Consider the following 26,265-nt stretch of genomic DNA (forward strand, 5'->3'; position numbering starts at 1 on the left):
TGGAATGGAAGTTTTGGGAACACTGCCACAGGCCAGCTGTAGAGAGGATGTGATCTCAAAAGGAAACTAAGGAAAGTTGGTTTTATTTGGATGGGGACATTGTATCCCCCAGGAAGGATGGTTTAGTCTATATTTGGTTCTCCAGCCAAACCGCTCCCAACGGGAAGGGACCTGTGACTGTGTTAAACTTCTTGTCTGGCTTCACCATACCAGGGAAGGAGATGAAGGAGGGGAAAGCTATGAGGAGGGTTTGAAGGTCATATGTGACACTGCTTCCTCCCCTTTACCTTCACATAAATCAGGTTACAACAACAGGTACATGAATTCAAGTCATACAGTGCAAAGATGCATGCAATGCCAAATGAAGTTAATGTATTAATAAACCAAATTTTAGACACACACGTTGACAAATGAGACAAAAAAATACTGTGATCCACTTACTTTAATCCTGTGTCTCTTAAAGAGATGTCCAGGGGTGCTTCAAGCTGTTAACCCAAAAATCAGAACACACCTACATTATTCAGTATTTAAGGTTGGTTTTGCAGTCCAGTGAAGGATCCATCAGGCTCATTCACTCTTCATCCAACTCACCAATTTCACAAAGGAAAACCTGGATTCATCAACCACCACTCGATCCTTTTAAGTCATTCAAGAACTCAGAAAATAGTTCCCCCTCCCAGTAGGGGTTTTATACAATTATGGAATGGGATGCTTGTGTTAAGCCAGTGTAAACGTTTAAAGTCTTTGTACGCCTAACTAAGGCAAGTTTCATATTTTAAAAACAACTTAAAATGTGTGTCACGGGGATGCCATACTGTCTTTATGTGAGAAGAACATCAAAACAGCTGAGCTCCAAGGCAGTAACGCTACATGGATTTGAAGTAAAGCGGGGCAGGGAGTCATGGTCCAGGCTCATCAGCCCTCAGTCTGCCTTTTAATTTACAGTGCACTGTGGGCAAAATTCACTCCCACACAGAAGCCTCACATATGATCCCCTAGAGACACACTTACCCAAACCTTTAGCTGGGATGCATCCACTTCCACATGTCAGGGCACCCACGCAGGCCCCAAGCACCAACATGAATTTCAGGCTTTGTCACAAAGAATCCAACCCAGATACCTACAGAGTGCCCTCAACACTCAGTGACATATAGACTCAATCCTGTTTCCATCGAAGTCAATGGGAGCAGGAGCAGGCCTTCATTTCTCCATTTACCGGTAATTTGTTTTGAAAGTGCTGCTTAATTCCACTGGTCTAAAATTAGAGTAATTCCATGAACTGCAGTGGGATTGCACAGCTATTCTAGATGTTTTAAATAGTACTTAGTCCTGCCAGGAGTGCAGGGGACTGGACTAGATGACCTCTGAAGGTCCCTTCCAGATTTTATATACGATTATATGTTAATCCAAAATCAGTGGAGTGACTCGAATATATTTAGATTAGAATCTGGTCATTACATTTTGAAGAACGTTTCCAAGGTTTGTGGTTTTATATAATAATTCATGCTAATAAAAATATCAAATACAAATACTTGGGAATAAACATAATTATCATCCCTTGAAATATATAACTAAATCCCTCCTCAAACTAGCTATATGACAACAAGTTTATATCTATGACTTACTATTAAATTAAAGTTTTCATCAGGATAAAACTGGACACATTTTAAGATATTCCTTGATTCCTAAAATTAAGAGAGAGACTTTTATTATAATAATCGAGCCACATCACGCAGACTGAGAGATGGTTGGAAAGTCCATCATTCAGCCCTGTTTGCTAACATGCATAAGGCAACAAGTGAATGAGAAAAGGCAAAAACCACACACTAAACCCTCAAATAGTACTCCCCAGCACACATGCTTCCTTCTTGTCCCAGATCAATTGTCTATCTTCTGTCTAGAATTGGTTACAGTCTTGTGCAATCCCCAGTCACACTCCTTTGTCACACGCAGAAAGCCACTAGAAGGTTACATAACAGCTTTCAGTAACCTTTTGCTCCATAGAGACTAAAGCTATTGAGAACAGTATCTTATTTTGCAAAACTCCAAAGGGCCTCTCACAAAAAGTAGAATAGAGATGAGCTCTTCATTATATATTACACTTCCCATCCTTTCTGAAATACTCCACCTAATTTCAGTGCATCAAAAAAACGAAACAAACTAGCACTGAAAGTCCATTTTTGTTCATGCATAACTTAGGCTAAGTTTGGCTATTCCCATTAGTCAGAATGAAAAACAGTTTGAAACTTTCTAGCAAAGAACCATGTCCTCAGTTGGTGCATATGGTCTATGCTTTCTTACATCTATATGCCCTGGCTTGCAATCGATATTCTCTCATAATTTGGCAAGCCCATATTCCTAGGGCACATGTGCTAGCTACAATAGGTTTAGATAATCATACACATCAGCACTACGTTTAAAAAAAAAAAAATCCCTCTGTTACCCTGGGAAGCACTGACATCATATCTTACTGCAAACACTCACATGTAAACGACAGCATGGAAAGTTGAATTTAGGCCTCTAGTTTTCATTACCCTACTCTTCTTACTACCCAAAATAATCCAACTCACACCATTATTACTGGCTTTTAAACTCAAACTTTCATATCAGAAAAATGAAAAAGAGATGAGAACACACAGATTCAATTTTTTCCCACCTTTGGAACAATGTAGAAGAGTCTTTGTTCTGTCATATCCCATTGTGCCCAAATGAGATCATCTGCAACTCTGTCTCTTGGGAGCTGGCCTGAGTTTTGAATCACCTGAAGGGAAGGATTTTAAAAATGAGCTGAATACTATAGGTCAAATACTCTTCTGTAATGAAGATGATGAACAACTCAGGCTTTCAAAAGATAAACAGCAGTACACAGAACAGCCTGATAGTTTTAATATTTCCAAGTAGCTTAATGTCCTATTTGCTCATTTCACAGGAGTCTCTGTAAACCAGAGGGTCTGGCACTTTGCAGAGGCAGTATGTTCAGTTCAGGAGAAATATTTGCTAGCTCCCAAGGAAGTTCCAGCTAATATTTTCTAGATTGGCACAGAGTTGGGAGAAAAAGGGAAATCACAAAGAACAACTTACCCACCCAAGTCCCTTGAAGGTGGGGAGGGAGAATAGATGGCAAGCTTAGTCCCAGGGAAGGGGAGAGAAATGGGATGCGAGATGCTTTTGAACTGACTGCAACAATCTTTATTAGCCAGTGAAGGAGGAAAGCTGCTAGTTCCAAAGAGAGTCTTGTCCCCTCTTTCCAAACACATGATGAATGAGGAGGGAAGAGGCTAAAATAGTGGGAAATGATTAGGACCATCTAAGTTTACCCTTGGCAGATGCAGCAGGACGTCATTTCAAGTAACAGTTAAACAGTTTATTTGACAGAAACTGGCATAGACTAAGGGCCTGATTTTCAGTAACTCTAAAGCTCTTTTCCCTACTCTTACAGGTTTGTTTTTTTTTTAAATTACACCCACCTTAAAACACCTTTTCACCACCGGAGTAGTGTGAAAGGCCTTACAGTAACTGAGAATAAGGACTTGTAGGTTTGGAGGGGAAAAATGTATTTGCCACAATTAAATGAATTGTGGTTTTCATGATACAGCATAGATTCATAGATACTAAGGTCAGAAGGGACCAATTCGATCATCTAGTCTGACCTCCTGCACAACGCAGGCCACAGAATTTCACCCACCCACTCCTGCAAAACACCTCTCACCTATGTCTGAGCTATTGAAGTCCTCAAATCGTGGTTTAAAGACTTCTAGGAGCAGAGAATCCTCCAGCAAGTGACCCGTTCCCCATGCTACAGAGGAAGGCAAAAAAACCCCAGGGTCTCTTCCAATCTGCCCTGGAGGAAAATTCCTTCCCAACCCCAAATATGGCGATCAGCTAAACCCTGAGCCTATGGGCAAGATTCACCAGCCAGAAACTACAGAAAATTCTTTCCTGGGTAACTCAGATCCCACCCCATCTAACATCCCATCACAGGCCATTAGGCCTATTTACCATGAATATTTAATTACCAAAACCATGTTATCCCATCATACCATCTCCTCCATAAACTTATCGAGTTTAATCTTAAAGCCAGAATAGATCTTTTGCCCCCACTGCTTCCCTTGGAAGGCTATTCCAAAACTTCACTCCTCTGATGGTTAGAAACCTTCGTCTAATTTCTAGTCTAAACTTCCTGGTGGCCAATTTATAGCCATTTGTTCTTGTGCCCACATTGGTACTGAGCTTAAATAATTCCTCTCCCTCTCCGGTATTTATCCCTCTGATATATTTATAGAGAGCAATCATATCTCCCCTCAACCTTCTTTTAGTTAGGCTAAACAAGCCAAGCTCCTTGAGTCTCCTTTCATAAGACAAGTTTTCCATTCCTCGGATCATCCTAGTGGCCCTTCTCTGTACCTGTTCCAGTTTGAATTCATCCTTCTTAAACATGGGAGACCAGAACTGCACACAGTATTCCAGGCGAGGTCTCACCAGTGCCTTGTATAACGGTACTAAAACCTCCTTATCCCTACTGGAAATACCTCTCCTGATGCATCCCAAGACAGCATTAGCTTTTTTCACGGCCATATCACATTGGCGGCTCATAATCATCCTATGATGAACCAATACTCCAAGGTCCTTCTCCTCCTCCGTTACCTCTATTTGATGCGTCCCCAGCTTATAACTAAAATTCTTGTTATTAATCCCTAAATGCATAACCTTACACTTCTCACTATTAAATTTCATCCTATTACTATTACTCCAGTTTATAAGGTCATCCAGATTCTCCTGTATGATATCCCTGTCCTTCTCTAAATTGGCAATACCACCTAGCTTTGTATCATCCGCAAACTTTATTAGCACACTCCCACTTTTTGTACCGAGGTCAGTAATAAAAAGATTAAATAAGATTGGTCCCAAAACTGATCCTTGAGGAACTCCACTGGTAACCTCCCTCCAGCCTGACAGTTCACCTTTCAGTAGGACCCGTTGTAGTCTGCCCTTTAACCAATTCCTTATCCACCTTTCAATGTTCATATTGAGCCCCATCTTTTCCAATTTAACTAATAATTCCCCATGTGGCACGGTATCAAATGCCTTACTGAAATCTAGGTAAATTAGATCCACTGCGTTTCCTTTGTCTAAAAAATCTGTTACTTTCTCAAAGAAGGAGATCAGGTTGGTTTGGCACGATCTACCTTTTGTAAAACCATGTTGTATTTTGTCCCATTTACCGTTGACTTCAATGTCCTTAACTACCTTCTCCTTCAAAATTTTTTCCAAGACCTTGCATACTACAGATGTCAAACTAACAGGCCTACAGTTACCCGGATCACGTTTTTTCCCCTTTCTTAAATACAACAACTGCATTAGATTGACTCTGATTATTGCATTTCATTTTAAATAGGACACACACTAGTGGATTTGTATAGTCTTCTAATAATGGCACCACTGATTCATGTTGCTACGAGCAATTATAATAAGGATTCATATCATATGTTATAAATACAAGGGAATGAATAATTCAAAGCATTCACATCACCACTTTCAAACTGAATTTTAGATGCATCATTTGGTTTTGTTGCTACTTCATGCATTCTCCATACAGATCATCTTTCTAAACTCTCTTCCATGTCAGAGTCTTCAAACACAAGGGTGAGGGAAAGCCCTTTCTTATCACGCAAGATATTTAGGCTTTGGGGAAGCTGTGATGCTCTAAACATACCCTTTGATTAGGTCAAGTTCATAGACTTAAGGAGAAGGCAATGAGAGGACTAACTTTCCTATAAGTTACGTAGTATCTGGTTGAATAACCTACTATACTATCTGTAAATTTATTAACATAGCTTTCACAGTTGTAGCCACAGTTTAAAGCATTACCAAAACAATGATTTAGAAAGGTCAGAAAAATCACAATAGAAAACTGGTTACAAGAATAGTCTTCCTCTAGTTTTTCCAATAAAAGCTTCAAAAGAAAGTTGATTTCTTACCACTTTGTGGTGATCTTCTGTGACAACATGAATGTGAAATTGTTCAATATCTTTAAAATTAGAAATATTGAAATTCAATTTTTTAAAATATGTTAATATGGTTAGCAAAACAATTTAACCACCTAGCACTGAAAAGTTGTGAGCTGCCATATTAGTATCAAGAAAGATTAACTCCTCGCATAATAGTTAATCTGAATAATAAGCTAAATCTTACAGTCCTTACTCAGGCAAAAGTTCCATCAAAATAATTGAGATTTTTCCTGAGTAAGGGCTACAAGATATGGCTGCTTATGGGCAATGCATTAGCTAATCAAAAATAAAATAAGAACACAGTCAAGATTGGCCATTCCTCCAATATTGGGGAAAAAAATCTTATTAAAGTATACCTTTGTTGGAATAGCATCTGTAATATTATTACTGGCTGAGACCTTTCTTATTTCTATATTGGCTTTTATGGAAGGGACAAATAAGTAAATAAAAATGGATATTGAAGTCAAATTGGCAATATTGTTCTAGTCTACAGTGTTTCAAAATAATAGGATGTCCATGTTTAACCAGAAAAGCAGTATATATTAACTCAAATACTTACATTTATCTTCTGAAATTAGTAAGAGATGGCTTTCTGGAAAAGGATTTCTGTTTGCAACTGGATAGAGAAACTGTAAAAGGAAATTATGTAAAAATAATGGTCAAGAGACTTTGTTGCTCAAGCTAATCTAAGGTGTTTATAATTTTTAAGAGATTTATTTGACAGTGGAATAACTTTTGTATACAGACTGCCACATTGATAATCCTCCATAAACAGCAGCAGCGTTACTACAGATGAAAATCATCATTATTTGCTATGAATACAATCTTAGAAAGATTCAATATAGATAAAATAGACAGTTCAAACCAAAGGCATAGTCTACTTATAGTGTACTAAATATTATAAAAGCATAATGTAGTCTCAGTTACATAATGCAATATTTTTGCATGGGTAACATGAAACAGGTACTTTTAAATTCCCCTGCTTTTTCACTTTAAAGTAATAAATGAAAAGTTACAGTCAGATTAGTTGAACCATTTACCTGTACTCTGATACAGGTATCCACAGCCTTTAGGACTCTTACATTATTAACTGGGTGAATTTCAATGACCAAGGTCAAACACTTAGATACTGCAAAAAGAACACAAGTTTCAAACTATATTAATCTGTTTTATAAAGTTTTGTTCTACAAAATAAGGGATACAAGCAAAAGTAGTGTTGCAAAATCCCAATAACAGTCTTAGTTTTACCTTCACAATTAAAAATAAGCCACTTTTGGTACCTGGCTGCAGTAGCTGATTTACTCTTTCTTCCTTTGTTGACTGAAGAAAACTGACTGCTACTTAACAAAAAACAAAATATGTATATTCACTATTTCATCTTAGTGAACATTTCCAAATATCAAATCACATAAAATCTCACGGAAGAAAATTCATCACTGAACCAAACTTTAATGAAACACCACAACAGATACTGTAGATGTACTAGACATGCAGAAACTTAAGAAGTGGTCAGTTTGTTTAAAAAGAAAAAAGCAGTCACAGTAATCACATTGTCACCTAGATATTCTAGTGACAGATGTATTAAAAACGCAGAGAAGGAGATCGTCACGAGCTGCTTCTGAGTAAAATATTTCTTATTATTTCTAGATTGAAATTTATCCAGATTAGTAAAATAAAAACTTTTCTTTACCATGACACAGTATAATTTTAATGAGATAAAGACGACACTTACCTAGTAATGTCTTTTCATTGTTGATCGAACAACTGATTATGTGTAGATCTTTTTCAAAGGTATACAGATGCTATTGAGAAATAAATTTTGAGTGAACTACATAATGTGGCTTGTTTTGTTTCACTCAGTTAATACAAACTATTTTTAAAGTCTCTACTCCTTAGGAAAAACAACACTGATCAGTATTTCTTCAAAGTGTTTCTTTAAACAAACATTCCAAAGGCCAGAAGAACTATATTCTGATGCTATGTTTTAGCACTCTCCTCCGCCCTTTATGCGTTGCTTTTTTTCCTTAGGCCTCCAATCTGCCAGTAGATCTACACAGGCAAACCCTTAAGTCAGCATGAAACCCCAGTGATTTCAACACAGCTCTGCACAGGCCATCCACATGGATCCAGATGCAGGACTGTACAGTCTTCTTTTCTAGGATCATGTCTTCATATACATGTGGCAGCACACAGCACCTTGTGGGTGCACATGTAATACAAGTAACGAAATAAATAATTGCTTTTTAGTAGGGCTGTCAATTGATTGCAGTTAACTCATGCGATTAACTACAAAAAAAATTAACTGCAATTAAAAAATTAATCGTGATTAATCACACTGTTAAACAATAGAATACCAATTGAAATTTATTAAATATTTTTGGATGTTTTTCTACATTTTTAAACATTGATTTCTATTCCAACACAGAATACAAAGTGTACACTGCTCACTTTATATTATTATTTTTATTAAAAATATTTTCACTGTAAAAATGATAAAAGAAATAGTATTTTTCAATTCACCTCATACAAGTGCTGTAGTGCAATCTCTTTATCATGGAAGTGCAACTTTTTCCAAATGTAGATTTTTTTTGGTTACATACCTGCACTCAAAAACAAAACAATGTAAAACTTTAGAGCCCACAAGTCTACTCAGTTTACATTTACAGGAGCTACTGCTGACTGCTTCTTATTTACGTTGTCTGAAAGTGAGAACAGGCGTTCGCATGGCACTTTTGTAGCCGGTGTTCCAAGGCATTTATGTGCCAGATATGCTAAACACTCATATGCTCCTTCATGCTTTGGCCACCATTCCAGAAGACATGCTTCCATGCCGATGATGCTTGTTAAAAAAATAATGTGTTAAATTTGTGACTGAACTCGAGAGAGAATCGTACGTCTCCTGCTCTGTTTTACCCGCATTCTGCCATATATTTCATGTTATAGCAGTCTCGGATGATGACCCAACACATGTTCGTTTTAAGAACACTTTCACAGCAGATTTGACAAAATGCACAGAAGGTACCAATGTGAGATTTCTAAGGGTAGATACAGCACTCGACCCAAGGTTTAAGAATCTGAAGTGCCTTCCAAAATCTGAGATGGACGAGGTGTGGAGCATGCTTTCAGATGTCATAAAAGAGCAACACTCCAATGCGGAAACTACAGAACCCAAACCACCAAAAAAGAAAATCAACCTTCTGCTGGTGGCATCTGACTCAGATGATGAAAATGAACATGCATCGGTCCGCTCTGCTTTGGATCATTATCGAGCAGAACCCGTCATCAGCATAGATGCATGTATTCTGGAATGGTGGCTGAAACATGAAGGGACATATGAATCTTTAGCACACCTGGCACATAAATATCTTGAGATGCCAGCTACAACACTGCCTTGCAAATGTCTATTCTCTCTTTCAGGTGACACTGTAAATAAGACGTGGGCTGCATTATCTCCTGCAAATTGTAACCAAATTTGTTTGTCTAATCCAGTGGTCCCCAACCTTTCTGTTGCAATAGCATATTCATGTTCCCAGAAGAGTTTGGCGGGCACCGGATGACCTGTCGCCAAAATGCCTCCGAGAAGCAGAGTGTTCGAGAAGCACCGCCGCAGAAATGCCGCCGAGAAGCGGTGTCATTGAGAAGCAGCGGCATTTCGGCAGCGATGCTTCTTGGCGTTGCTGCTTCTGGGCGGCATTTTGGCGGCTGGTTGTCCGGCGGCCGGTTGTCCGGCGGCCGTGCTCCTCAGCGGCGGGTTGTCTGGCGGAAGCACTCCCTTGTCAGTCAATTGTCCCAACGGGCACCACGTTGGGGACCACTGGTCTAAGCAACTGGCTGAAGTAGGACTGAGTGGACTTGTAGGTTCTAAAGTTTTACATTGTTTTGTTTTTGAATGAAGTTATTTTTTGTACATAGTTCTACATTTGTAAGTTCAACTTTCATTATAAAGAGATTGCACTCCAGTACTTGTATTAGGTGAACTGAAATATATTAACAGGTTTCAGAGTAACAGCCGTATTAGACTGTATTCGCAAAAAGAAAAGGAGTACTTGTGGCACCTTAGAGACTAACCAATTTATTTGAGCATGAGCTTTCGTGAGCTACAGCTCACTTCATCGGTGAAGTGAGCTGTAGCTCACGAAAGCTCGTGCTCAAATAAATTGGTTAGTCTCTAAGGTGCCACAAGTACTCCTTTTCTTTTTGAAATATATTATTTCTTTTGTTTTTTTACAGTGCAAATATTTGTAATCAAAAATAAATATAAAGTGAGCACTGTGCACTTTGTATTCTGTGTTGCAACTGAAATCAAAATATTTGAAAATGGAGAAGACATCCAAAAATATTTAAATAAATGGTATTCCATTATTGTTTAATTGCACGATTAATCACGATTAATTTTTTAATCGCTTGACAGACCTATTTTTTAGAAAACATGTTTAATTAGGCTTTTTTTAAAGACTCATGAGTGTTCATATTTGCCCGACGCAGTATAAAATAAGTCAGACTGCTGTGCAGACAGGTTGCTACAAAACGTTGTTTGAATGCTTTACGCTGGGGTGTGGAAAGGTCACAACAGCAACTTTTATTTAAAAACAAATGCTTCAGACAGACATAAGAATGTCATTTTTAGGGCATCAAAATCTAGAAAGCAGAGATATTCTCCTTTCTAGATCTACATGTGGCATTAGCCTTACCTCATTTTGTTTATTAAGAGGATCATACAATCCAATGCAGGTATTTCTCCCACTTCCCTGTAAATTAAATTAAATAACTATCAGTTTATCTAGATTTACGTAGACATTTGTTAAACATTGTTTTCTCTTTTCCAGCGTTACTCCCCTCTTCTCTCCTATCACCAATTCTTTCCATTCCCGTTCACTCCCATCCATTTTCTGGCCTTTGGTTTCATACGTATTGCTCTATGACTTCAACGCCAAAAAAGGGGAGTGAGAAAATTGGGGGGGTGGGGGGGGATTGATGTGTGTTGTTTTTTAGACCAGTTACATGTGACAACTGATCAACCCCACCACCCACAACTGAATCTGCATCCCCGTATAAGCTGAAATTCACTTCTCTACTTCACTGAAGCTCTATGCAGGCTCCCCGCTCAACCTCCACAAGAGCAGGGTGGCAATGAAGCAATATCTTGGCACACTTTGTGCACCATGGAAGGGGATTTTGTGCTGGCCCTCTGTAGGATATTTTGGGGTGGGATGCACCAGATCTGAGGGATCTGCAATTATATGGATCCAGTGGCTAAAAACTTCACATCTGGACGCAGAGAGATTGCCACATAGCCCAGTGACCTACTTGCAGTTGGAGGAAGAGTGTAGCCCGTACCCTGCCTATCAAGACAAATGCTAAAAAGATTTCACAAGCTGTTTAAAAGCTCCAGATTGTCAATAATTGTGTTGACAGTCTACTGCCTTGTAAAAAACAAACACTATCTACAGCTGATTTATATAAAGGTGTACTGGTTATTGTTTACACTACTTCTGAACACAAACAGATTAAACTGTTTCCTTTTCAATGGACAAGACTCTTTATGGTTTTCCATGCTTTAGGTTTTCCAGATCTATTTCCACTTTTGGCCTCTGACTGGCAGCAAATTGTTGCATTTTCATTTTCAGTTGGAAGCTACTGTCACTCTCAAAGCGTGCATAAAGTTCCCAGGCTAATAAGGCTACATCCAGGTATGCAACCTTGCACTCATCAGACTACAATCGTTGAGTCTGCTCGATACAATAAACACCACTGTTTTTAACAACAGAACATGAGAAAAAGGACCTGTAGTGGTTTGAAAAATTACTGCACCTTGTTTTGTGAAGTAGACATAGGGCCCTTCGTTTTTATTTTATTTAATTTTTCCTGGGAATTTATCAGTGTTTATTACCACAACAACAAAAACAGATGAAAATCAGTGCAAAAAACTATTCATAATTTTTCTGGGTAAATACTGGGGTTTATTTTGGTGAATGGAAAGACGGGGGGAAGTATTCAATAGATGAACAGAATTCAAAGCATCAATCAACATGATTTGCTGCAGAACCAAAATAGAACTCAAAACATAGTGCCACCTCTGAGTTTAAGAAACAACACATCTCTAATCTCCAAATAAAACTTTTCATTTGAATAAACAGTTTACTGTTGTAGACCTAGAATTATTAGCCTATAAATATTTACATTTAATAATTGGACCGCACCATTTGCCGCACATACACTTAACTTCATCCTTTTCTCCGTGTTCTGTTTTTTTTAAAACTTTCAAATACTTCCTTGTGTTCTGAAACGCACTCTGATACAGATTTTCATTTTCTTCCTATTTTAGTGTGTAAAATCTTTAAACTGTTATCTGCTAACAGCTTGAAATGTGTATGTGCTGGGTGTGAGATTCATCAGTAAGTTCAGATTCACATGCATGTCAGAGTTTGCATTCGTGCCTATTTGTTTAGTGTGTGTATTTTCTAAACTAATACTTCAACAGGCAGCTTTGCATATACACACACAGACTAACGTATTATCCCAATACATAGATCTCATGCAATGTATTGTATTTTCCTAATAAAACAAGTTATTTTTATATAGTTGACTGATACAAAAGTAGGATGAAATCAGAAAAAAAATGAATACTTTTTGTGACACCCAGGAATTTTTCAGTAAAAATCAGTTTAAACTGAAAATGAAGGGGCTTAAGTACATATAAGGTCTGGTCATGCATTCTCTTAGGTTTTTATACCTGCTGCCACATCAGCTCTCGACAACAAAACTCTTCTATGCTCCTATTTTATTTTAAAAAACCGCACGTGCTTAAGTTCCACCGACTTAAAATGAATCAACAGGACCAAATTGCGACCTTCCTGACTTCAGTGGGAGCAGGAGCAGGCCCCTATAATCCGGCATTTTCTGTACTTTGCTAAGAAAAGTGTATTTCATAAAAATGGGAATCACAGCCGTAATAAGCAATCAAAGTTCCACAGCAATCAGGTCTATGCATGTGCTAGCATATTGTTACCAAGTGCACTTACAGGATTCCTACACTGCTTTTCAGGGCAGAAGTGATTACCCTGTGACTAATAAGCTGTTTTTTTAACAGGTATGGGACAACTGTATATGCCAGGAACGACAAAGGCTACGTTTTTTCTAATCTCAACATTTTATAATTTTTGTAAAAGTTTGAAAATAAGGTCCATCCTCCTCCTTCCACTGATCATACACACAATACATTTGGTCTTTTTGCACTTGGCAGATACAGATTGTTTTCCAATTGTGTTTAATGGGACAGAAGCCAAAATAGCTCAGTGTCGTTTACATCCTTGTTTGTGCACAAGCCTTGCTGATAATGTCAGAATGAACATGAAGTGCTCTGACAAGTGTTAGAGTTAACTGCTGCTAGAGAGCCAGCAGGAAGGACACATGTTTACGTGTGTCTCACAGAAATGGTGGCTCACTGATTAATATAGTTTACAGTGGTTATTTAAAATAAATCTAAAGACTAAATTGTCTTGGACAACACAATAAGATCTGCAGTTAACCAACACCAGTATGCAGTAATGAAGTTATTTCTCCATAGTTAATATAGGGAAGAACAAGGAAACCTGCAGATACTGGGTTAACCATATCTATTGATCTTGAATAAAATGAGAACGCTTTTCGATATCATTTCTGTATATTAACAACAGAGTAACAACATGAAAAAATATGCATCATTCAGAAGACATTCTTCACCAGTTTGCAACAGTTTTACGGTAGGTCAAAAGTGGGACTTTAACTACTTATCAGTTACCCACACATACAGTAAAGTTTAGATAAATTCAAGACCCTGTCCCTTCCTGCACAAAAAGAAGAAAGTCATAAAAAGATCAGCAGATGGAAACGTTTTGCCATACACAAGAGAACAAAGTAGATAAAGCAGTACATTTGTTATCAGTCAATCAAATAAGTTACTGCAGAACAAAAATCACCTTAGGTGGAATCCTGCCTCCCTTAAGGTCAACAGCAAAAACTCCAGTTGCCTATCAGTGGAGCCAGCATTTCACCCTTGAGGCTTAAAAATGGTCCATTTTCCAAGCTTTAACAATTTGATGCAAAAAGCATCTTATGTGCAGAATGAAATTTATACTTTTTTTACATAGCTCCAACTTCTGGAGAAAAAAGTTAGCATACTCAAGGGTCTGGGATAATTCAAACCCCCATCATACAACTGCACCAGCATGGATGGACACAACCCTGCACGGAATCTCACTAACTTCAGTAGGAATCTATCTGGGCATTAAGGCCTGCACGGATCCCACAGCAGGTTAGACACCTTATTTGTGTGTCTCACACAGACAACACTCCTCTCTCTAGGAGAAGGATGCATGCTTTTTTTTTTTTTAAACATACAACATATGACCAGCCCTCAAATTTGCCCAGTGGTGAAAATACTCTAAGGAGTACTCTCCACTCCAGTAACAGGTTTTAAAACTTAAAACCCAAACAAAACATACATGTGGCCTTCCCACGGGAGCAAGGCTCCAGATGCTGGTTCTGTAGGAGACTGACCTACCTGGGGGAAGGTCAGCCTACTTTGGTAAGACAGGAGGACTGGGGAATTAACAAAAAACATGTTCTTCAGGACAGAGTTCACAGCAGTTTGGGAGGTGGAAACCTCATGCAAAAGTGTTCTCCACTCTGCTACACCCAGTTTTCAGGATCTCTCATCTGCCCCGCTACCACCACCTGGCACCACGCAGCCTGCAGAGGTTACCTCAGCTCTAGGAAATGTAACAAGCTGGGGACAGGAAGGCAAACACGCTGAGCAAGCTCAGTGAATCCTGCTGTTTCTCCGAAGAGCCTGGCTGCCATATGAAGTGATAGGGCTGGCCAGTCTGCAGCCCTGGAATGCTTAATGCAACATTCCATACATGCTAGAAAGAAGGCACTTTCCCCTTACAAACAAAAACTGGCCTCCTCAGGTCTGTGGTGACAGAAGATTAGCTGTCAACAGCTGCACAGATGAACTTTGCATGGATCAGAGTAAAATATTAACAGATTTTTGTGTAATACAAAAATCTGGTATTTCATGAAACTAAAATATTAAAAACAAACGAAAAACAAAGGGAGCTTTCTTAATACTGCCGGATGATGCGTAAAGGCCCCATAACTCCCCTTGGTGTCCTCATGCAAAGGAGAGCCTACATCCACAAGAAAAGGGAATTCTGCTCCCCAGCAGCCTCTTCCTTCCCTCATCCTTGTGGAAGCCCTGCTGGATGCTCTGCAGGGTTTCAGCTCTGCTGTTTGGAGTGGGCAAGTCAAAGAATAAGAGGCATCCCTGGCAACGCAGTGCCATTGAAGTGCACTGCCCTGCAGCCTGTACCCCCAGCAGATCCCCTAAAATCCACATGAAACTGGGTGGGTACTAATAGATTTTGCTAACTGAACCCCAACTTCTTCCAAAGAGGGGGAATTGTCCCCAAGCCAACTGGAGATTCTCACAATGCCACAAGATTTAATACTGAGTGTTTCTTCTTCCTTACATGCACTAGGGAGAACAGGGCCCTAAATGTAGGCTTTTGAAGTCAAAGTGACTGTAGCTCTGAAGGATACTAAACGAGTTAAAGATACTTCATAGTTCATGACAACTACAAATACAAGCAGGGTTTAAAATTACACAAAGCACAGCATGAAGAGGGTTTTTTACCATTAAAAAAGTTTAAAGATGTCACTTATACAGAACCAAGTTTAAGTGAAATAGCTCCGCTTGAATTCAGTAGATTCTGTCTTTCTTGAGCAACTCAGCTCTCAGGGTGGAAGAATGTGCTGTTTATGAAGAATTTGTCTAAGTAATGGCTGTTCGTTCAGGATGAAATCCTGGCAGCAGTGAAGTCAATGGCAAAACTCCAATGGACTTGAATGGAGCCAGGATTTCACTCTCAGTCCCTTCAGCCTTGCCCCAAGGAAAAAACAGTTTTGTAAGTAACCTAAAAGGCATCTAAAACTTGTAATCGATCAAATTACAGGTTTTAAATCCCAATGAAAAGAAATGTAAAATGCAAGTATTAGATTAAATTAGACAAATTATTACTTTCTGGTATATCTGAACAGACTTCTATGCTGTAGACTCACCTTCCAGGTATAAATAATTCTTCCATTTCTTTCAACATTTACTATGTACGGATTTGCTGCACTCTTCTCAAAAGCGTCTGAAATAAGAAGTATTAAAGGCATAAAACACTCATTTGGATTAATTCATTGTAGAACTTATGTAGGTTTAAAACAAATCAGCATTAGTCTTACATCTGCAAAAACACTTAAATGAAGGCCTTTCTACAGCGTATTGCGCGCATGAAAAAATTCCTCTCTTCTTGAGGAAGATAGTATAGTACGCAGGCTTCTATTTAATCCTGAATGAAACTTCAAATGAGATGTAATGAGTTTTAAAACTTACAGAAAAGGAGCTCAGTTTCTAAACAGTCCCCACTCACCCACCCAATAACATGGAAACCATGTTTGAATTAACAGTGCTAACTGCCATAGTAATGGAATTCAACCATCTCCTTGCAAAATTTCAAGATCAACTCCTGTTTTCCATTAGAATTCTAAATAAGATGTTTGGATTCATTGTATGCTGCTTACAGCAGATCAGTTTCAACCCATTCTATTAATTGCATACAGGACTTTAGAAGTTAAGTAATGACTATGCATTGCAAGTTCTCAAACTGCAATCCTCAGAGCACCGGCTGGTGGTCAACACAGAGGTAGAACCAGCACCACGACACCTGTCACCTTGTTTCCAACTGCTTCTCCAGGCAACTCAGAGAAGTACCTGGAAATGAGGCAGTGCCACTCTAGCTGCCTCCTCCAGAGGCCACTTCCACATAAAGAGCAGGATAAGAAACAGAATTTTCCCTTAATTTCCCCTCCTCAGAGCCACCAGGAAGCTATGCAGCCAGGCAGTATACACTGGGGCAGTGGTTCTCAAATTTATTTGATCACACCCTCTTCTTTCTGTCTGTAGTAGTTTCACCCCAACTAGGGCACCTGGCTAGCAGCCACCGCTCTCCAGCCACCCAGCTCTGAAGGCAGCACTGCCACCAGCAGCAGCAAAGGAGTAAGGATGGCATGGTATGGTATGGTATCGCCACCCTTATTTCTGTGCTGCTGCTGGCGGCGGCACTGCCTTCAGAGCTGGGCACTCAGCCAGCAGCTGCTGCTCTCTGGCCACCCAGCTCTGAAGGTGTGCAGTAAGGTTTTTTTTTCCCCTAAATCTTTTCATGCCCCCCCCCAGCACACATTCCACACATCCGAGTTTAAGAACCGCTGCACTGGGGTACCTGGAAACTAAGCCGCACAAGGGCACGTGCAAGGATCCCATGTGTCAGGGAACCATAGATAAGAGAGTGGGGGTAGAGGAGGGAGAGAATCATCAGAAAGCCACGATGGACATGAAGGGGAAAGAGAAGGACCAGGCAGCAGGGAAGCCCAAAACAAAAGGAAATAGCATGTGTATGTCAAAAAGGACAAATCTCATATCATATTAAAGACAATAAAAAGGCATGCCTTCCTTATGCCACTTTTCTAGCAGCTGTGGTTGCTAAAGGGTTGTTGCATCACAAATGGGATCTTGATTGGGAAAGGAAATGTAGTCCATAACAAGAACATTTGATGGCTTCATTTTAATCATTGTATGGTAGTTTGTAACAGCAATGTGGTTCAGAAAGTGTGAATGGAAAAAATCTTCAAGATTCCAGTTAGGTTATTAGCTGGGTTTGACACTAATAACTTTGTGGCTATCACTTAAGGCTGGTAGAGAGTGCGCCTCCTCCTTACAGTCAGGAATTTTTATACTATAAACTGGCTTGCGCTAACACAATTAGTAATGAAAAGAACACCTCCTTTGTTTTATTTATTACTGTTAGGATCAACTAAATTCAGAACACTGGCATTTTGTTGCTGGGGAACAAGGGGGAAATCCTGGCTTTCTTTACACTAGTAGATTCACCACTTTCCACAGCTGTCAGATCACTCAAAGTCAATTACAACAGCATTACACCAGAGATGATCACCCAATAGTAGCCCAGAAGATCTGTCATTATCCCTTCAAATGACACTATACCCTACATTGATATTAATGGAAATTTCATTGGATTCACCTACTTTTACTAATCCTGAAAGTTTAGGGAACAGTCTCCAAACAAATCCTTTTCCACATAGGAGACTCCCTCAAGGCAGAATTCACTCCAACATAGGGGGCCCACACAATACCCTCTGTACCACAGGGCCTCCTCATCAGTCCAGGATGGAGAGGAGGGAGGACATGTTGAAGGAGCTACATACCACAAAGGTGATTGTCCCGCCACCCTTACTAAGCCAGCACAGACTGAGCATTTGGAGTGGACTGGGGAAGTGATCATTAAATCTGCACTTGAAAGATCTAGTGGCCAAAAACCCAAGAACACAAAGAACAATAACCAATATCCCAGTCCACAGACTAGAATAGCAGGCAAGCAACCACACAGCCTGCCTGCATGTCAAGGGTGAATACTGTCCCATCAACCCACAGGCGCTGACTTCCCCTCTTTCCCGTGGGTGCTCGACCCCCACTCTGCCCCCGGACCTGCCCCCACTCCACCCCTTCCATGAGGCCCCGCCTCTTCCCACCCCTTCCCTGCCCTCCATTCTGAAACTTGCTTGAAGTCTCCTTTATACGGATGGCCATTTGTGACTCTCCAGCAGGTTACCACCACCACCAGATTCAGAATAGCCAGGAAGACTTTGTTCAAATATTGCACAGTTTTAATACATAGCAAGAAGTGCTGCTTGTCTTCTGAACACTCACATGACTGGGCTAAACAAAAATAAGCCCAGATTTCCTTCATAAACAGTTGAAAAAAAATATTTTCATGCGTTTATTTTAAAAAGTTTAATTTCTTTAGTTCTGACCAATGTTTTACAAACACAATGCTTCTACTAGGTAGGACCTATAATTGGAGATATATCAGTTTGTGAACACAACATACGTGATTGCTAAGTTCAGCATCATACAAGATATTTTTGTCCAAAATCCAGTGATTTGAGCCCTAATACTGACAAAACTTATATGGATGCTTAATGTCGTTCATATGAGTTGTCCCATGAGAATAAAGTTAAACATGCGTGTGAGACTTTACAAGATAACTCTGTTGAGCATGAAACTGTAGCAACAGGAGCTGAACCCAAGATAGTTTAATAGTAGTTTAACTAATAGGCTACAAAGCCCTGGGTGCCTAGACACAAAAATAATTTATTTTTAAAAGGTAGAAAAGTCACTATGTGAACAGAAGTTGAAATGCTAAACAGTAACATCAGATGGGTTTACTCTAAAAATGACTGTTTTTTTGCATTTTTAAAAAGGCCGTGCATGGCCTGCGTCGGTCTTAAACAAGATGGTCAGTGCCATGTCCACACTATAGGACGTATTCATATCACAGTAAACCACTCCAGTATATAATGATAGATAATAATAATAAATAATAATAATAATAATACCTAACGTACATGGAATACTTTTCCACTACAGACTTTGGGGTAGGAGGGAAGGTAAGGAATTTATTTTTAAAATAATGGGAACTTTCCTATTTACCTTTGGTTTTGTATAAACTTGTTTGGGGCTAAATCAATCTGACACACCCCTTTATAGTGCAACAATACATACACAGTTGATTTTTTTGAATTGCGTATCTTGCCAAAAGGTCTCCAAATAGACATTCAGAATTTAGTACCTATACTAGCATCTCTCTCTACCATGATTAGGGCCCTACCAAATTCATGACCATGAAAAACGCATCACAGACTGTGAAATCGGGTCTTCCCCCTGTGAATTCTAGTCTTTTGTGTGCTTTTACCATTTACCAGGGATCTCAAACTCAAATCACCATGAGGGCCACATGAGGACTAATACATTGGCCCGAGGGCTGCACCACTGACACCTTTTAATACAAAGATACAAAAGCCTCCCCCCTGCCCCAGCCCCACCCCCACTCCACCCCTTCCATGAGGCCCCGCCCCTGCCCCACTTCTTCCCAGCCCCTATTCCAACCCCTTCCCCAAATCCCAGCCCCAGCCTCACCTCTTCTCCACCTCCTCCCCTGAGCACACCGCATCCCCGCTCCTTCCCCCTCCCTCCTGAAAAGTCCTAAGTGCTGCCAAACAGCTGTTTGGCAGCGGGAAGCACTGGGAGGTAGGCAGAGGAGCGGGGCGGGGCAGTGAGCTCGGGGGGCAGAGGCGGGGGGCAGGGGGTGAAGGGAGCTTGGCTGCCGGTGGAGTCGGCGCCTATGGTGGGCCATAGGAAATAACTCTGTGGGCCACGTGTTTGAGACCCCTGCCCTATACTTTGCAAATTTCACAGGAGAGATCAGTGTTTCTCAAATTGGGAGTCCTGACCCAAAGGGAGTTGCGTGGGGGGGGTCGCAAGGTTATTGTAGGGGGGGAAAATCGCATTATTGCCACCCTCACTTCTGCGCTGCCTTCAGAGCTGGGCGGCTGGAGAGCAGCAGCTGTTAATTGAGGGCCCAGCTCTGCAGGCAGCAGCGCAGAAATAAGGGGGCAATACCATACCATGCCAGCCTTATTTCTGTGCTGCTGCTGGCAGTGGCTCTGCCTTCAGAGCTCAGCTCTCAGCCAGCAGCCGCTGCTCTCCAGCTGCCCAGCTGCTCTCTGAAGGAAGGACCATGGCCAGCAGCAGCGCAGAAGTAAGAGTAGCAATACCACAACCCCCATTACAATAACCTTGTGAGCCCCGCACAACTCCTTTTTGGGTGTGGACCCCTACAATTATAACACCATGAAATTTCAGATTTAAATATATGAAATCATGAAATTTACTATTTTAAAAATCCTATGACCATGAAATTGACCAAAATGGACAATTTGATAGGGCCCTAAAGATGATGATTTTTATGCTATTTCCCTCTGCTTTTCTAAACTGAGTCTTCTGTAGTTTTTAAAAAAACAGAACTGAACCAGTTACTTCATAGGTGGGGTGGGGGGGAACCACTGTGCCAAAAGTCCACTGGGTTTATTTATTGCTTCTCAACTCCCACACCACCCAACAGAATAATTTAGCAATCACATATTGTTGTGGCATCTAACCGTTAATTTAATTTCAATTAGCATTCATTTACAAAATTGATTAAAGTTTTTTTGTTTTTTTAAAGGGGAGGTTACTGGGGGAAAGTACTGAACCAAATTTTTGGAGAAATGGGGAGTGAGAGAGGAAAGTTTTGTGAAAGAAAGGGATAACATCTAGCATACATGATAGTAGTCTGTTAGTAGGAAGTTAAATCTACATAGGTTATTTCCTGTTGTCATATACAATTGTTTCACTTTGAACATTCTTTGCCAAATTCATCTCTGATGCATGAGTGACTTTAGTAGAGAGCTATACCAAGGATGAATTTGGCTCACATTTCAAAGTAGTTGCTTTTAAATACACATACTTTAGAATAACCTGTTTAATGTTATATTTGTTTTTAGACTCGATATTTACTCAAGGAGTTCGCAGCTCTTGGCATGTCACCTTCAGTGCAGTCTGCACCTCATGTTTGTAACAGAACCATTTTCACTTCCCTGCCATAATAGATGAAACTCCCCGATTCTCCATTTTTAAAAAATAAATAAAATGTCACCATCTAAAATATAAACTCACAACATATGGAATAACTTTGCAATTTGCATCACTTTTAAAGTGGACATTTAGACAGTGTACTTACATAAATAAAGAGTGGACTGGATTCTGCACATGCCTTTAATGGCATTTGAACGTGGTGTAAATCGGTCCAGTATTAGGCCCAGCAATCTTTGTAACTGGCAGCCAAGGAGCACACATATGGGAAAACCATAACATACATCAAGGCAGACAGGTATTTCTAGATACTTTTTGGCAATGGTTCACATATCATGCTCCTGGCACCTGACTAAACCATGCCAAAATGAGACACTACTTCACTCATTTAGGCCCAAGTTTAAACACACCTCGGCTCTTTTGACATGGTCACCACGCAGCACATGAATAGTACGTTGTTGTTATTACTGCCATAAACTAAACTAAGGTGCTGATTCATGAAAAATTAGATTCCAGCCAGCTTGGCTTTGACCCAGCAAGGACATTAATATCACATCATGTCAAACTTCTTCCCCCTCCCTTTGTGTTATGTCCCATTTTAAGAAGGGGGGGGGAGGCTGTGGGGATGTTTAAAGGGCCGGGTAACCATACATATGTGCACACACTGCAGAAGCCAGGGCCACATCTGCGAGGGCGCAGGCGGAGGGCGAGGGCACTTGCCCTACAGGTGAGCCGAGGACAAGACAGACATGGCTAGCACGGGTGGGGGCGACCCTACAGAAACCAAGCCTGCGTGGGCAGGCGGGAAAGCGCCTCCCCGAGCATCAGCGTTACCTAGAGCCGCTGCCGGACCTTGCGCCAAGAGCCACGGCACCACATCGCTCTGGAGATCAAACTCGGCGCTCAGCTGGAGCAGCATCCCGCCGGGGGCCAGTGCCACCCTCCTGGCCCCTGGCTGCAGGGGGAGGCGCGGGGCAGACTCGCAAGAGCCCGGGTCCTGGAGGGGCCGGCGCACCAGCCTCCCCGCTCCGGTGCAGCTAGGCTTGCGCCGCCCCTCTGGCCCCGGGAGCCGGCGGCGTGGGCGGGGCGCGACGCTTCCGCCCTCCTCCTCCTTCGGGCCGCTGCTTTCGCTTCTGCCGGGCGCGGCCGCGCTGGGAAGAGCCCAGCCCGGCCGGGAGCTGCTCCAAGCGGCAGCCTACTGGGTGCCGGGGATGTCATTCAGCTCCCGGCGGCTTGGAGCGGCTGGGCGCGCTGCTCGCAGAGGCTGCAGCAAGAGGGGGGGCTGCGCTGAGCAAAGGCCTGGTGTTGCACGCTCCGCTGCAGGCCGGCCGGTGATTTTTCGTCGGCCCGGGCTTTCACCGGGCTGGGGGGGTGGGCGGTTCGTTGGTGGTGCTTTACGCAGACTGCTGAGAAATGGTCCGTCCGTGCCTGCTGGTGATAAGTAATTGGTAATAAGATAAACGCTAGAGGTTGGCAGTGGGACAAAACCAACCCCCAGATCCAACGCCTCCAAACTCAGGGGAATGTTGGATTCTGGTCCAGATCCGCTGCCCTTCGTGGCTCCACAGCCCTCCAGGAGCAAGCTAATGGTGTCAGCAGTAGGTGCGTGGGCGGGAGGGGGGTGTTGTATTATTAGTCATTCTGATATTATTACAATAGCACCCAGAGGCCCTGGTCAGAATCATGCCCCCTTTGTGCTGGGCAATTTACAGGCACAAAGTTCCCCACGCACCAGAGAGACTTCAGGTTCAGGCCACAGTCTTCTAACTGGGTCAGCACAGCTGAAATCCAGCACGAACGATGAGCCGCCCAGTACAATAGTTGCTGATAGAATCATCAAACTGGAAGGGACCTCAAGAGGTCGTCTAGTCCAGTCTCCTGCACTCAAGGGAGGACTAAGTATTATCTAGACCATCCCTGACAGGTGTTTGTCCAACCTGCTCTTAAAAAATCCCCAATGATGGAGATTCCACAACCCCCTCTAGGCAAGTTATTCCAGTGCTTAACCACTCTGACAGGAAGTTTTACCTAATGTCCAACCTAAACTGCCCTTGCTGCAATTTAAGCCCATGGCTTCTTGCCCTATCCTCAGAGGTTAAGAAGAACAATTTTTCTCTCTCCTCCTTGTAACAACCTTTTATGTACTTGAAAACTGTTATCATGTCCCCTCTCAGTCTCCTCCAGACTAAACAAACCCAATTTCCTCAATCTTCCCTCAAAGGTCATGTGTTCTAGCCCTTTAATCATTTTTGTTGCTCTTCTCTGGACTTTCTCCAATTTGTCCACACTTTTCCTGAAATGTGGCGCCCAGAACTAGACTCAATACTCCAGCTGAGGCCTAATCAGCGCGGTGTAGAGCAGAAGAATTACTTCTCATGTCTTGCTTACAATACTCCTGCTAATACATCCCAGTGGTTCCCCTGGCCCTCATAGCCCACACAAGCCATGGGGATAAGGAGGTTCCACTGAAAAAACAGCACAGCTTCAAGTTCAGCTCCACGGATTGCAGCAGAGAGAGAGAGAGAGTGTGTGTGTGGCGGGCTGGAGGGGAGGGGGACAGTGCCACAGAGGTGCAGGCCGGGAACATCCACACATGGAGGAGCACACTCCCAGCATCTGGATCCAGGGGACACAGTCTGGGCCAGGATCAGAAATATCAAAGCATCAAAAAGAGAAAACATGAATGGTGAATGAACTATTCTCTACTGTGTGTACTGTGAGAATCATATGATACCATCTTTTGATAAGATCTGTATCTTATACAATGTGGGAAAGGAAACCAGCTTCCACAAAGTAAGAACTATACAGAGCTAACGTAGAGCTCGCCAGTACAATTCATCTTTGTGTCAGTGGCAGAGCTAATCAGCGGTGAGGGGTGACTATCCCCCTGGCAGCCTTTCAGTGTATGGGCAGTGCCTTTTCAAGAGGATGATGCAATTGATAAAATTGCACAAGAATTTTCACAAGGAGCTGGAGAGTAAGCTGGCCCCGCACTCGTCCGGCAGATACGGCTCTTGTCCTGCCGGGCGGAGGCAAGCTTCCAACTCCGGGCATTGTGACCTGGTGCATGGAGTCATATGGCAGTGTGGCCACGTGCCATGTTGCAACACCACTCACTCAAATATTGTCTGGCTGCCCCTCCATCGTGACTGAGGGTGGCCAGTCCAAACCTGAATAGCACTGATGAACGCAGAGAAATTAGAAGCAGAGGGGGAGAGAGTGGGGTGAGTCAACAATGGGGATGAAGGGGAGTGAAAGACAAGTGTCAGGAGCCAGAGCTGTGGGGAGGGGGAGAACAGAGGAAAGAGGACAAGGGCAGAGGCTGAGTGGGGAAGGTGAAGAGAAACAAGCGGGAAGAGGAAGCAGGAATAATGGGCCAGTGCTGAGACAAAGGAAGAAGGGTTTACAACCACTACAGCACACTCTCCTACCAGGATTCTTGAGTCTCATTATTCCCTCACTGTCTAGCAAACAGCTGTGAAACCTGCTGGCAAAATGTGTCTAATCTGCTTCTAGTAGCTGGTCCACATAGTACAGCCTACTATTGCTACCATTAGCTTAAGTGATAGAGGTATGTGCTATGGATTTAAAGGTTGCAACCCCATGATGACCCTTGTGGGAGGTCAATATGGTTTTCAGATGATAGAATTTCTGCTTTTTTTCAATGTGTTTTTTTTTAAACGCCTAGGAAATTACCCACAAAATTACAAAATGTCCAGGACCCGATCCATCCTGTTTCATTTCCAGGTCATGATCCATTGTGTGCACTGAATTAAACAAGAGTTTTTTGGGGAAAAAAAGTATGTGAACATATCATTAAGGACTGTATCATAAAGCGTGTGCACAAAGGGGGTGAATGAAGGTTGCACAGACAACCTTAATTCTAGGATTTCCTAACTTTTCAGTGCTTGATGTTGCAACCTTACTATTCTTTTAACATAGTTGCATGCATGTTCATAGAATATCAGGGTTGGAAGGGACCTCAGGAGGTCATCTAGTCCAACCCCCCGCTCAAAGCAGGACCAATCCCCAATTTTTGCCCCAGATCCCTAAATGGCCCCCTCAAGGATTGAGCTCACAACCCTGGGTTTAGCAGGCCAATGCTCAAACCACTGAGCTATCCCTCCCCCCACATGTTATATGTGTGTGTGTGTGTGCATAGGTGCCAACTCTGTGGGTGCTCCAGGGCTGGCGCACCCATGGAAAAAAATTAGTGGGTGCTTAGCACCCACTAGTAGCCAGCTCCCCCCACCCCAGTGCCTTCTGCCGATCAACTCCTCCCCCATCCCTCCCAGGGCCTCCTGCCCGCTGCGATCAGCTATTCTGTGGTGTGGAGATGGTGCTGGGGGGAGGGGGCGGAACTGGGAAGAGGTAGGGTGGGAAGAGGCGGGGTGGGGTGGGGCCTTGGGGGAAGGGATGGGGTGGGGGCGGGACCTAGGTCTGAGCAGGGGTTGAGCACCCCAGGGGAAAGGAGGAATCCAGCACCTGTGTGTGCGTGTGTAGCACACCGACGCTTATTTCCCAACATTTGTTTGACAGACGGCAAACACCTATATAAAGTACAGGGAAAACTTGGATCCAATAGAAAATAAGCCAATGAAAACAAATATTAAAAAGACATTGAAATGTCTGAATGATTCTTAACTTAGCATTTGGAGGCAGACTTCTTTTGAATGAGGG

The 26,265-nt window shown here is 41.9% G+C and overlaps 1 protein-coding gene across 1 annotated transcript in view; it reads right to left on the reverse strand.

The window, feature by feature from the left end:
* GSAP (gamma-secretase activating protein) overlaps nucleotides 1–22,677 on the reverse strand; it is a 66,076-nt gene extending 43,399 nt beyond the window's left edge. Inside the window, exons 1-11 of the mRNA XM_074942538.1 lie at nucleotides 22,420–22,677; nucleotides 16,110–16,186; nucleotides 10,700–10,756; nucleotides 7,741–7,810; nucleotides 7,289–7,348; nucleotides 7,049–7,137; nucleotides 6,568–6,637; nucleotides 5,979–6,028; nucleotides 2,657–2,761; nucleotides 1,626–1,685; nucleotides 442–485 (exon numbers count right to left, since the gene is read on the reverse strand). Of these exons, the coding sequence (XP_074798639.1) occupies nucleotides 442–485; nucleotides 1,626–1,685; nucleotides 2,657–2,761; nucleotides 5,979–6,028; nucleotides 6,568–6,637; nucleotides 7,049–7,137; nucleotides 7,289–7,348; nucleotides 7,741–7,810; nucleotides 10,700–10,756; nucleotides 16,110–16,186; nucleotides 22,420–22,504 (767 nt within the window). The 5' untranslated portion in view covers nucleotides 22,505–22,677. The remainder of the gene's footprint in view (nucleotides 1–441; nucleotides 486–1,625; nucleotides 1,686–2,656; nucleotides 2,762–5,978; nucleotides 6,029–6,567; nucleotides 6,638–7,048; nucleotides 7,138–7,288; nucleotides 7,349–7,740; nucleotides 7,811–10,699; nucleotides 10,757–16,109; nucleotides 16,187–22,419) is intronic.
* Nucleotides 22,678–26,265: the final 3,588 nt, after the last annotated feature.

The sequence above is a fragment of the Natator depressus genome, chromosome 1 (genome assembly GCF_965152275.1).
Source record: "Natator depressus isolate rNatDep1 chromosome 1, rNatDep2.hap1, whole genome shotgun sequence".
NCBI lineage: Eukaryota > Metazoa > Chordata > Testudines > Cheloniidae > Natator > Natator depressus.